The 13709-nt window shown below is 33.6% G+C and overlaps 1 protein-coding gene across 1 annotated transcript; it reads right to left on the bottom strand.

Annotated features, from left to right (window-relative positions):
- Positions 1-3331: 3331 nt before the first annotated feature.
- Positions 3332-11598, bottom strand: LOC142616960 (phenylacetaldehyde reductase-like). Its single transcript, XM_075789689.1, has 5 exons — positions 11439-11598; positions 9585-9811; positions 8617-8802; positions 7023-7185; positions 3332-3468 (listed from the first exon to the last, which is right to left on the bottom strand). Exons 1-5 carry the CDS (start codon positions 11596-11598, stop codon positions 3332-3334), a joined length of 873 nt encoding a protein of 290 aa, XP_075645804.1.
- Positions 11599-13709: the final 2111 nt, after the last annotated feature.

Here is a 13709-nt window from a genome sequence, read left to right as displayed (position 1 = left end):
CATTCGATCAATTTCGGTGTACTTATTTAAGAATTAAAAAAAAAAAAAACATAACCAAGTTGAGGGTAATTATTCTATAATCCGAATTTATTTAAAAATATAAACCTCAAATTTGTCCTATTTAGTTAATCCAAACTCATTTTAAACCCATCTACTTATTTATTTTATTTTACAGTACTTAAGAAGAAACAACATAACATTATTTATTTGTGTGGCTTCTAGTTGGCTTAACAGTACTTATTGGTCTAATGATAAAAATAAAAATTATAAGAAGCATATGTTAAAATTTCAATAAAAAACCATACTTTTTTTTTAAAGAAAAAAAAAAACTTATCGTTAAGTTCTAAAATACTATTGTTGAATTGCTCAATTATTACTTTCTATATAATTTTATTCTCTAAAAAGTAAAAAATACTAATTTTTTTTGTACAAAACTAAATAATTTTTTTTTTGTCCAAAATTCTTAGAAACCAATTATTACCCACCTTTAATTATTTGATTCTGGTTTTCCAAGTAATGTTTTTTTTTTTTTATAAGTTTTCAATTTTATCATTTTTATTCCATTCCATAGATGACGTGAACAACAACAAAAACAAGCAGCAAATCAAACTCTAAATGGCAAACCTGTAAAACCCTTTCTTTCACTCTGAAACCCAAAAGCCCTTCAATTCCACACACAAATACATACTTGGAATTTGAAGCCTAGCAATGGAGGTGGAAGAAGAGCAGAGAGAAATGACTACCAATAAGGTGACGTGTCTTTCGACATTGGGCTTCCTCAAAACACTAGCCTTCAAGAGCTTCAACAAATGGTCGTTGGTTAATAAAGCTTCTCAACGTTGTAATTTTTTGCATTTGGGTCTTGGTTTTTATTGGTGATGGTCTGTTTTGTCATCTATTGGTTTTCACATAAATAGAGATAAGTGATTTGGGTTCCATTTAGCTAATGATATGCCATGTTGTTATGTTGTTTTTTTTTTTTACAAGTAAGAAAAAATATTATTAAAAATGGAGTAGCAGGAAATATACACAAGGTTCATGATAGTGAACAAAGAGCAAAAAGAAAACAAAAAGTAACAAACAGTTACTGAGAAATTCTAGGAGACAAAAGAAAATCTGTAAGTGCAGAACAATCCGAGAGACTCCAACACTGAGACCAATCAAAAAGTACCCATTGGCATAAATCTAACAACTAAGCTAGAGATTTCCTTATAGTACATATTGTGAATGCTATGAATGTGGGAAGCAATCCATAAGAAATAGTAATAAGAGCAATGAAGAAGAATTGTTTTTGAGGACCTATATTTAAAATCTACATATAAAATTCCCTTAGGTACTCCTTATGCCTTCCCAATCATACGAGAAAGCCACTCATCTTCAAGCACTGACACAGTTCTTGTACTGAAAAAATTCTTAAAGGTTGTTGCATTGGACAAACAAGTAGGTCCATCAACTCCAATCTATGGGGCTTAATCATTGCTAGAAATATATTTAGATAATACCTCCCATCATTTTCTTCTTTATTTTATGTCAGGTGAGGCATTTGTCCTTGTATCTTTTTAAAAAATTCTTAAAGATTATTGATTTTCTTGCATACTCTTCTTGTTTGGAGTGTGCTTTTGTCACATTTTTCTTGTTTTTCTCTTCTTGCTTTACTTGATCATTGTAATTTTGAGTTCTTGATTTTTGCCTTCATAGTACATCCCAATGTACTCGGGTTGGCTACTTTTTTCTTAATTAATAATATTGGACAAACAAGTAGATCCATCAACTCCAATTATGGGGTTACTTAGTGTTGGAAATATATTTAGATAGATAATACCTCCAATCATTTTCTTCTTTTATTTTATCTCATGTGAGGCATTCACCCTTGGTGCATTTTGTCGTTTTTGTTTTTTTCATTTTAGTCCCCTTAATTCCATATCCACAGAAATTACCTTAATAAATCCCACTAGCTCTGGTATTGGATGATGCATCCGGATAAGATAGCAAAATTGTTAGGTTGTCATAGATCAAATAAATTCAAAGGCAAAAAATGAAGCAATTCAGGGGTATTAATAATTTCTGTCAAAGATGGACTGCTTTCATCATATTTTTCTGAACGCTTATAAGAAATTACATAATCTGATTTGTAATAGACACGCAATAAATGCTAGATAGTTTCTAACACAACTTATGAAGTAGCTTAAGACATTCCTAGGACACAAGTTTCAAAGTCATATTCTCATATACTCCACACCTTACTAGATAGTTGGATACTATTTTCAAAATAGAACTTCAGAATCAATTCTAATACCAAAAAGAACCAATTTAGGCTCTTCAAACTGCAGCTTTGCATCACAATATATTTATATTCACACATGTGTGCATTTTTGTAGAGAAATTGTATTATATGATCTACAAGTGTACTGAGTCATAACCATTATTTGGCAGAATTTGGTGATAGAAGATTCAATTATATAATAGACGAAGTTACTGGAGGATTGTGAATGTATGAGAACTTTTGCAAATCACATCCAACCCTTTGAAGTTTTGAAGTCAAAAATCTTACCATACCACAGAAGTGAGCAATTTGGAAACCACCAAGCACTAGTTAGACTGACACTATCCATATACTCAAGACATTTCCCAGAGGACTTGAGTTTTTAGCTCAATGTCTCTAGAAAACTTGGACTTTAAATTCAATATCTCATTTCTGATTGAGTGAAACTCGATTTAGAAGTTTTGCAGCTAAACTATTTCCAAAAGCATTACAATTTATATATCTCAACACAATGAAAACCTTCAAGTCCAGCAATCATTAGCTAGGATGGGTAATACACAAATTATTTGTACTTATTTGAATCGCTTCCCTTTTAATAACATAATTCAGACAGTGAGGATGCCATTCTCCTTAAAGCTTTCAACAGTGTCCCTAACACTCACTTCCACAGGAATGAAGCTAATACCCAAACTTTTGGCCTTGTCCTGGGATATCTTGTATACTGGTTGCTAAGGCTTGTCATCTTCACTTCTGCCAGAAATGAAAAAGACATTTGACTCTTCTTCAAAATTGGAAAATACAATTGACTCGTCTTCAACTTGTTTTCATGTGTCAAAACAATTGCTTTCTGTGATAAAAGCAAGTTATTATTATTATTATTATTAAAAGAAAATTTTGAATTAAACTGATTGTTCAATTAAACAAAGCATTTATTCCAAGTGAGTCATACTTTGTCAGATACAAAAATGGCACCAACGGCAACAAGGGACATTTAGTATCATGCAAATAAATAACTCACTTTTCAGGTAGGCGCAAACTAGGGTGAAATTTGTGTAATATATTAAAAAGTTATGAATGTTGTGTAACTCCTCCAACTAAACAATGTCTCCCACTAGCAGCAAGAATCTCAAATGCTTGAATATGTGCATTTGCAACATCTCTAACATCAACAAATTTAAATATTCCATTAGAGACAACTTGGGTTCCTACACATAGGAAAGAGAGAACAAGTTAATCAATAGCATTATATGGATGATGTAGGTAGAGAGAGTAAATTTCAAATAGGCCAATCAATATATATATAAAAGCAGAGACCTCATGCGAGAGTGCATGAGGTTCTGCCATGTGGCGGTTTATATGAGTTTTTTGCAATTCTCTTTATTATGAAATGATTTTTTCCAACCTCAAAAATTAAAACAATGCAGCTTTTGTGTTTAGCACTTATTGCTTCATCAAAAATCAATTCACTTCTTCCTCTCTCCTAACTCTTCACTTCTTTCCATTACAAAAAAAAAAAAAAGGCTCTTCACTTCTTCCAGACAAAAAAAAAAAAAAAATCACTTCCCCATTCAAATTTAAATGCACACTATGGATAAGCACCTGGCAAAGTGAGACCAAGCTTTGCACTATTACACCTAGGGGTGGCAATTCGTGTTCGCGTGTCGAGTTCGTGTCGTGTCAAGTCATGAGTATTCGACTACATAGGTCAACACTAACCCGACATGTTTATTAAACGGGTCAAGATTCCTCAACCCTAACACGACCCATTTATTAAACGGATCAGTCGTGTCGACCTGTTTATCAAATTTTATCAAAATGAAAAATAAAAATTAATGAAAAAACAAACAAATAAATATTTTTAATATAAAATTCAGAACTAACGAGTAACTGCATCACAAATAATCATTCAAAATTAAAGCATATCCCAATATCACAAATAATCAATCACAATATGTCAAAGAAAATAAATCACAATGACTAATAGGTTTATATACCTAGAGTTTGAAATGTATATTGGTAAAATATCATTTAATTATACGGGTCAGACGGGTCAAATGGGTTTTATGTGTTCAACACTAACCCAACCCATTTATTAAACGGGTCAGTCGTGTCAACCCAAATATGACACGAACCCGTTAAGCCTCAACCCATAACCTGCTAATTTCGTGTCGTGTCCTGTCGGGTTTGTGTGTCGTGTCAAATTTTGTCACCCCTAATTACACCTTTACAATAATATTATACTTTCCAAGTAATTTCTGATGAGATCAAACCCATCTTTAAATTTTTTAAATTTCACTCATTCTCTATCTTAACTCTTTAGTTCTTTCTCTGTCTCTTAACTCTTCACTTCTTCTAGCAAAAGCAAAAACAAGAAACTCTTTCACTTCCCCTTTCAATTAAATGCACACTACGTACCTGTTTCTTTTGAAAATTATATATTGATGATAGATCAACGATTCCTTTATGAGTTCATGGACAAAAGCTCCTTTCTTAGTATCTGTAAATAAATATTGCCAACTCTCTCTCTCCTTATTTCTTTCTTTCAATTTTTTTTTTCAAAATTTTATTTGGGATATTGAGTTTGCAGTTTGCAATGTTTGAGGGAAGACAGACTCAGGGAGATTGAAGCTTCAACTTTACCTATTTTGGCCAAGGACTAAAGTCACTAAACCCAAGGAGAAAAAGCCACTGGCTCTTAATTTATCAAACCCTTCTTCAGTATCTAAGTCCTAAGAGGTACAAAATACTAATACTCAATTTGTTCATTCTTTGCTGTTGTTTGGTAATGGGTTTTTGACAATCAAACTAGATGGTGGTTTGTTTCTTTTCATTTGAACTGTTTACTAGTTAAGATTTTTACTGAGCCACCCCATTTTTGTAATCTATGATTTGTCTTTTGCTGAGTGATTTAAATATGTTACATGAGGATGTGATTAAGAAAATTGGGTACTATTTATACCCTAAGGCAAAGACAGGTTGAGTAAATAATCTGGTTTTGTTGGGCAGGTAGAAAGATCAAGGAGGAAGAAGCTTAATCAATAAATCAAGCTCCTCCATGCCACATGTAGTCGGAGCACAAACTCATGTATCTATATGGATTGAGTCACATTCAAAGCGCCAATGGAGGCAAAACTTTTGTGGGATTTGAAGTGCAAAGAGCCCAAGAGTAATTACATATTTTATTTTGAATCCATAGTGTTTGATAAAATGCTTGACAAAAAATTTATAATTTTTATTTGGTTGTATGATGTAGCAGCCTATATAGTTGGCATGAGTGAAACAAATTAAATTAGCTACGGGTAAGAAAGTTGTTATTATTTTTAGGTGAATAATTTTCTTTTACTTATTGAGGGGTTAAGTATTATTTAGTAGCAAAGTTTTAAAATAATCTCCACAATCTACACATATTCTATGTCCTACTAAATGATAGAAACTCAATTGTTAAAAATAAGAACAAAGAAAGAAATAATAGAATTGCAAAGGTACAAATTAAGAACTAAGTGGGCGGAAAAAATTATGTGGTGTCTCCATTATTTGAAGGTTAGCCTAGAATCTATATAAACTAAAAAGGGTATTAAAAAATTGTTAAATATATTATACCGGTACACCTTTGTTAAAAATGTTGAATCATGTCTACCTCAACCATCATTAAAACTACTTGCTTTATTTATTTATTTATTGGTCAAGTATCATGTATGGCTATCTGCAAGAGCCTTGACAATATCAAAGTGTGTTTGTTGCTTTGCCTAGACATGAATCACTATGCAACCTTAGTATTGCTATAGTTAAAATATTATTGAAGATACTTCATAAGATCAACACCTTAGTTAGTCATTTCGTATGACAAGGGATAGGTTGAAGGAGTTTGATATGCATAATGTATGCTTGCAATTAATTGGTTTACGATCAACTAATGGTATGCAACAAAATATGCCTACATGCTCCGAAGTTTCTACTATAATTCTAGGTGATTTTAGCAATGAAAATATTCACCATTTATGCTATAATATATGTAAAAAAAATTTCAAAAACTATTTTACATAAAAGCTTATAGCATTATCCGCGCAATGCGCGGGCAACCTTCTAGTATAGTTAAATGCACAATTTCCTTTTTGATCAGTTGACCATTTTATCAAATAAAAATAAATGCTTGGAGATCATTGCTGAAATAGTTCACCTTATTTAGCAGGTATACCCTGCTTTTAGTACATGTTGATTATCATCCTCAAATTGTACAAGATAAATATAAGTTATAAAGCATATTCCCAAACTGTGTATATTGAGATGGAAGATTTCTTACACATGGAATATAGATTGAACCACAACCTATACATTTTAGGTGGCATTAGAGGGGTTGGCACTTGCAGACCAAGGTCAAGTTTAAAACCTCCTCTGTTTTCCAATGAACTCTAAATAACAGAGAAATTTTTTCATTCCATGTTAAGAGGACTAGAATTAAGTAAAGCCTAGTGTGCAAGAGAGCAAGGAATTTCCAAAGAGGGAGTAAGTCTCATAAAACAGCCACTTATCACAAAACATACCTAGTAAATTCTAAGGTTAGATTCATGCTCATAGTATTCTAAAGAGTGGTAGCGCTCAGAATTTACTGGAATAGGCCTATATACACCTATCATGCTTCATCCACTAAACCAGTTATGACTTTAGCTTGTCATAGGAAATGCTAGTCAGACTTGAATATTTAGAATTTATGTAGAATGAAACACAATACATGTAGTCCTCATTGGTTGCAATAGAGTACCATTTATGATCGCCAGAAACGCCTCAATACTAGGAGTAAGAGTTGGCTGTATGAGTGGACCAATTACAAAGCCTGGATTTATTGTTACCAAGTCAATGCCATTTTCTTTAGCAGATGTCCAAGCACCCTCCTCAGCCAAGGTCTTTGCAAGCATATACCATTGCTGAGAAAACCCAAAAATATTACATGGGAACCTTTCTTGGTTAGAAACGAATGAAATGTAGGACTAAAAAAAAAAAAGGGTGTAATATGTCTCTGATTAAGAGCAGCATCGGAATCTATATAATTTAGTTTGGAAACATTGAAACCTATAAATTCAACATATATCTGATTGTAGAACACAAAAATAATTACTAGGTGCTTTAATTACAATAAAAATATTGAGAAAAATACGATTACAAGAAATAGTAAAAAGAGCCTAGACACTAACATGGATATGCTCACTGAGAAAGCAAGTTAACAAAACTTGTGATGATATTCTCTCTAATGTTTCTCAGAAAACAACTATACTTATAGAACTAGATATATAACGTCAAAATATTATAGCTCTATGTTTCTACTTTCTAGTAAGAATATTTTTTCCAAATAACATTAAATATCAAAAAATTTAGTTAGTTGCACGTTTCAAAACAATATTGTAAACTAGCATCTCGAGTATCTAAAACTCGAGTTTTATTTTGGAATTCGAGTTCTAAAGATTAAACTCGAGTTTTTAAGTCTCGATTTGTAAGTGGTGGGAGCTGATGTGGAAAAAAATTCACATGGAACTCGAGTTTTTAAGAATCGAGTTTCACTTTTAAGACTCGAGTTCTAAAGACTTGAGTTTCACTTCTTCTTCCTCGCGTTCTTTTGAGTACCCAGCGTTCTTCTTCGTGCAGATCTAACCCAGCATTCTTCTTCTTCCTCGCTTCTAATCAGAGCTCTAGCGTTCTTCCTCTGTTCTTCGTCTCTTCATCAGATTGTTCCTCTGTTCGTCAACGTTCTCCGTCTCTTCGTCAAATCGTTCCTCTGTTCATCAGCGCTCTTCGTCTCTTCCTTGCGTCTGTTCATTCTTCCTGGTTCCTGAAGACCAGATCGTCCACCCAATCGCTAAAGATCAGATCGTCCACCAGCGTTCTTCTCCAACCAGATCACCCACCCAGCACCAGATCGTCTTCTGCGGCGTTGCAGATCTCCAACCCGTCTTCTTCGGCGCTCCGTTCTTCTTCAAGTTTGTTTTTCTTCAAGTCCGACAAAAATTGAGTTTCGAAGACTCGATTTTGCTTTTTAGAACTCGAGTCTTATAGACTCGAGATCTATGTGACTAAATTGGTACACGGCAGCAGTAGAACTCAAGTTTGAAAGCCTCGATTTTTGTCATCGATCTCAAGTTTTAAAAACTCGAGATGCTAGTTTCCAGAATTCTTTCCAACGTATGTTAACTTATCATATTTTTTCCCCTCACTGTGCTAATTTGTAAAATCCCTCTTTCTAGTAACATCATCAAAACATTACCTTAGATCTTTCATTAAATGTATTTTAAGAAATGCTATATTTTAATAGTCCTACTAAAGATACAATTAAAATGATATAATAATTACTGCAATACACACACCTTCGACTCCTCACAAGCAACTGGATCCGAAAACCAAGTCTCATCAATAACCACATCAAGAGTCAGGGGTTTTTTGTTGAATGTAATTGAAGCCATGGAAGATGTTACAATCACTCTCTTAATAGAAGGAAATTTTGCACATGATCGAAGAACGTTAAGTGTGCCCTTCACTACTGGATCAATTATCTATGACTGAAATATAAGAAATGTGAAAGTAGGTTCCATAAGAATAAATTTATGAAACTAAGCTATCAAAAGTATAATAGTATTGGGCAAATTGAATATATTTCATTTGATGAGTTTATCATGTATGTACCACATAGTAGAATTTCTTCGATGTCTTTGTGAATGATTTCTTGAAACAACCTTAGCCTTACTTACATTACTTTAAACCTAACAAAAGTACTTTCAACAATTTCCTGTTGCAAAAATGTGGGAAAACAAATGCAATTGCAGATGATAATGTTGAATGCATGAAACATCCAGTTTGTTTGAGCTACAATGAGAATAAAAATTGATTGTTTTTTGGGAAGGCATTGACTTATGTATCCTTCTTACGATTGGATTTGTCCTCTAAAAGACGTAGTTCGTTGACAAAAAAAGAAAAAGAAAAGGCTGAACCCGCGCTTGAGAACTCTATTCTGAAAATAATTCTCTTCAATGTCCTCTCTACTTCTGGATTAAGGCTTGAGAATGCTTCTCTAAAATGTTTTAAGTTTTTGTTACCCAATTTTCCACATTTCACTATGTTGAATTAACGTATTGAACATGTAAGAGGATTGAATTGGCCAAGACACATGCTTAAAGCAAGAATCAAATGTTGCTAAAACTGGCAAGCTGGTATGAGATCCTTAAAGTTGTATAAATCATTTAAAACAAAGTATGCATTCACCATATTGACAGAAAAATGATCACACTATATTGATTATATATTACACAAAGGCAATAAATAATAATATGGGATGAACCTGTGGGTCATTGGCTGTGAGAATAACAGGGGATGCAGTGTGAAAAACACCTTGGCATCCATCAACTGCAGAATCAAAAGATCCTTCTTTTAGTAAATCTGCTTTGAATAACTGAAGTCTTTCTTTAGCTCCATCAAGTGAAAGTAAATGCTCTGTTTTCTTGGGATCATCTGTGGAATATAAATGCATAAATTTCAATTGGAAGGCTGAATTGTTAGTAGCAAACACTGCATGAAAAATAAAGGTGAGAAAAAAAAAGAGAAGTTAAAAGCACTATGTGCCTGCTATAGGGAGTTTTAAAACTATGCCTTAAATAGGGGCTTTTCCTTGGGATGGGGTATTTCAACAAAAGTTTTTAATAAAAAAGCTTAAACAGGGAATTAATTTTTGATTTGTTTTGAAGAAGTTATATTTTCTTATGTTACAGAACTTGAGTGTTATTGCAGTCGGTGGAGTGGGGTAGTACTCTCTCATTGATATTTGTGTGTGTTTTTGTAAAGATTAAAGTTAGCCTTTGGTTATTGCTGTCCTGAGGCTATGAAGGGGTGATTAGAAATCTTTAGCTGTGTGATTTTGTACTTTGTTACTTGTTAATAATATATTTTGTTGATAAAAAATAAAAAATAAGTAGAGAATAACAATGCACTACATATGCAATATTATTCAGAATTTGTAAATCTACTATTAGATCCTATATCAAAATTCTTCTATTTGTGACATAACTTACCGCAACTTGGACGTGGTCGATAATCATTTCACATGGATCTACTACTTTTTCTCAGCCACTTATAGTCAATCTCACATCTGAATTGTGGCAAAAATTATGTCCATAAACTGTCTATATCCTATCATTTGGGATGACAATTCACTTATTCAACTCAAAATTTTTTGGGGGTAAAAAACATGTTTATCCAGTTTATGTGCCACCACTTTTGTGTACTTCATGTGCACAGAGTCTCTATGGTTACATGATAAGCAATTTTATGTCGGGGATGAGTCAATCCAAGCCTAGTTGGATTCATGCTAAGAAGTAAGAACCAAACTATATACAATTTTCCATTTCTCCTAAAGTCAACTACAACAAAACCATATTGATAGGTATATGCATAGACCATTTTGTCCATTTCATGGTAAAGATTATATCTTACAAACTTAAGACAAATAAATAAAATCTGAAAGAATGAATTTGAAATGGATGCACAATACATAGTAACAGGTTGATATAATTTAGAGAGAGAGGGAGAGAAAACATTGACTTGTTCACGAACTGTAGCTTTTACAGTATACCCACGTTGGAGTGGGAGCTTCACAAGCCATGAAGCTATGTATCCCGAAGCTCCAGTCACACACACCACCTTCTCCTCTCTACTCTCTCTCTCTCTCTCTCTAAAGTTGTGTGTGAAGAAGTGAGAAAGCTCTGACTTTGCTTTGCTTTGTGTGAGAGTTGGTGATTTTCTAGTGTGCAGATACGGTACGGCCGATATGGCAATTTATAAAAAATTTAGGACAAGAGTATGACGGCATACGTGTGTGTGAAGCTTTGACTTTGGTTTGTGGGAGATGGTGATTTTCTAGTGTGCAAATACGGTACGCCATATGGCGGCGGGATACAAAATGATATTTTAACCGGTTTGGTTTTCCTAAGTTATCATATCGTGTGTTATTTACTTTCCCTCACTACTTTACATAATATGATTTGATTGGTTTAACCTAGATCTGAATATTTTAACTAAGTAATCACTTGGATAAATAACTAGGTTAAACAACTTGTGTTTTAAGGGGTCTAAAAATTTACAACAACAAACCCCTTTCTTTCACTTTGAAACCCAAAAGCCTTCAATTCCACACACTTACTTGGAATTTGAAGCTTAGCAATGGAGGTGGGAGAAGAGCAAGGAGAAATGACTACCAATAAGGTGATGTGTCTTTTGACAGTGGGCTTCCTCAAAACACCAGGCTTCAAGAGCTTCAACAAATGGTCAATAAAGCTTCTCAACAATGTAAGTTTTTGCATTTGGGTCTTGTTTTTTATTGGTAATGGTCTGTGTTAAAAATCAACACTAACTCTCTTGTCTCTAGAAATTTCTAGAGTTCCACTCAACTTGCTTCTCTCTAAAATTCTCTAGAAATTTCTAGAACTTCTCACATAATCTCTTTCTTTAGAAATATCTAGAGTTTATCTCAACCTCTCTCTCATTCTCTAGAACATTCTCTTGCATTCTGGATTTCTCTATGAGATGTCCTTCTAGAAACTTCTATGTAAAAGTGAAATTCAGCCACATGTTTATAAAATAGTCTAGAAGGTTGGAAAATGGCATTAATTTAATGCCAATAAAAAGGAAGATCTAGAAGTTTCAAGTTGGTTCCCTAACCAACATACACATAGTATAAATAGATGTGGTGATGTGTGGAGTGAAGTGAAGTAGAGAGTGTGAGAGACTCCTAGAGGTGTGAAGTGAGGTGAAGTGTGTCATAAAGCACCAAGTGAGAGATGTGTGAAGTTATATGAGGTGGTGAAGTGTGTGCCATAGGTAGCAAGTGTGTAGAGTGAAATAGAGTCAAGAGCTAGTGTGTAGGTGTCTAGAAGTGAGGTGTGTGCAAGTATATTTGGTGAGCAAGTGTTGTGTTTGTAGTGCACTAGTGTTAGTGTATAAGAGTCAAGCATTAGTGCTTGTAAAGTGTTGTAATTCAAAGAGTCAAGTTCTCAATAAAAGCTCTTTGTTCAGTCTTTTGTTCAACAATCTAGTGTCAGAACTTTCACTAACTCAACAGTCTGTTTGGTTGTTGAAAAAAGTGTGGGAAAAGAAAATTGAACTTTTAAAAAATGGAACTTTTTCTTATTCAACTTGTCAAGTTTGAATCTTTGACACTAAAAGTGCATTGTTTGGTAGTTGAGAAGCTTATATGAAGAGTTTTGTTTTGAATTGTTTAATAGTTTAGAGGCTGAAGTACGAGGCTTTGTAGTTTATGTGAAGAAGGCACTCTCAATCTAGGATGTAACACTTCACTAGGTTGTCATACCCATGTCATATCCATATCATACTAGTGTCGTACCTGCTATTTTATGTTATATTTTTTCAAAAATTGCTTGTGTCATCGTACCCATACCCTTGTTTGTGTCTAGGCATCCCAGATCTCAATAGTTTATAGCCACAAGTTGTTTATGAATTTGTCCGGATATTTGTTGTTCAGTAACCATTTCGGGTATGAGATTTTGGTTTTGTTTGGAAAGCCATTCCATATAAACACATTAATTATTAAACCACATGAACTCTTATTAATAAAGTTTTTGACTGCCAAGTTCACAAAACATTAATCCATCGAGTTCCTTTACGTTAATTCATCTAGTTCAACATTGGAGCTGTAATATGATTTGTTCATTATAATTAGTTGTTTGCAACTTTGCATTGCAATAGCTTGCAAGATCATTTTCCTTGTAAAGCTTGAAGCCTTATCATTATAACTGGCAGGACACTTGAGAAGACCTGAAAATACCATTAAGATACACTTGAGAAGCACTTTGGACTCTCTTCTTGCTTTTTCTACTCCTGCAATATTCAAAGTATCCTGTTCTTCAGAATCGAAATTATTTGTTTCTCCTCTGCAGCCCAATTATTTTAATTATCTGACTCTTCATGACTTTTAATTTTGAATCCTTGAGTTCATTTTTCCCCTTGAGGTGTGAATGGTACCCTAGTATTTGCTGGAGCAGCTTACATAGATACTCTCTCTTCTTATCAATATGTAGTAATTTAATGTATTTGATTGCACATATTTTATTCTTCAAATTTAAAAATTGAAGTTTGTACTTTGTTGCTTTCTAACAGCTTGTAAATCATGTTTATTTTTAAGCTGATAGGCAATGGGTGGCGATTGGCTTGTTTACATGGAAATTTGTTGCTGCATTTTGGGGGCCATGTTGGGCCTGTTTATCAGATCAGGTTTGAACTGTTTCTGTGGCTTATGTATCTCCATTCACTTATGTTACAGCTAACGTTTATGTTGCATGTTGTTGTACAGCCGGTCCACAGTAGGCTTCTTTTGGGTGATAGCAAGGACTCCACACTGAAGGTGACTCATAAAAACTTTACCTTTTCTTCTGGTACTATTGTTTAGCCTTTAGTT

The sequence above is a fragment of the Castanea sativa genome, chromosome 11, assembly GCF_040712315.1.
Source record: "Castanea sativa cultivar Marrone di Chiusa Pesio chromosome 11, ASM4071231v1".
Classification (NCBI taxonomy): Eukaryota; Viridiplantae; Streptophyta; class Magnoliopsida; order Fagales; family Fagaceae; genus Castanea; species Castanea sativa.
The sequence above is the reverse complement of the archived record's forward strand: the minus strand, read 5'-3'. Positions and strand labels throughout refer to the sequence as shown.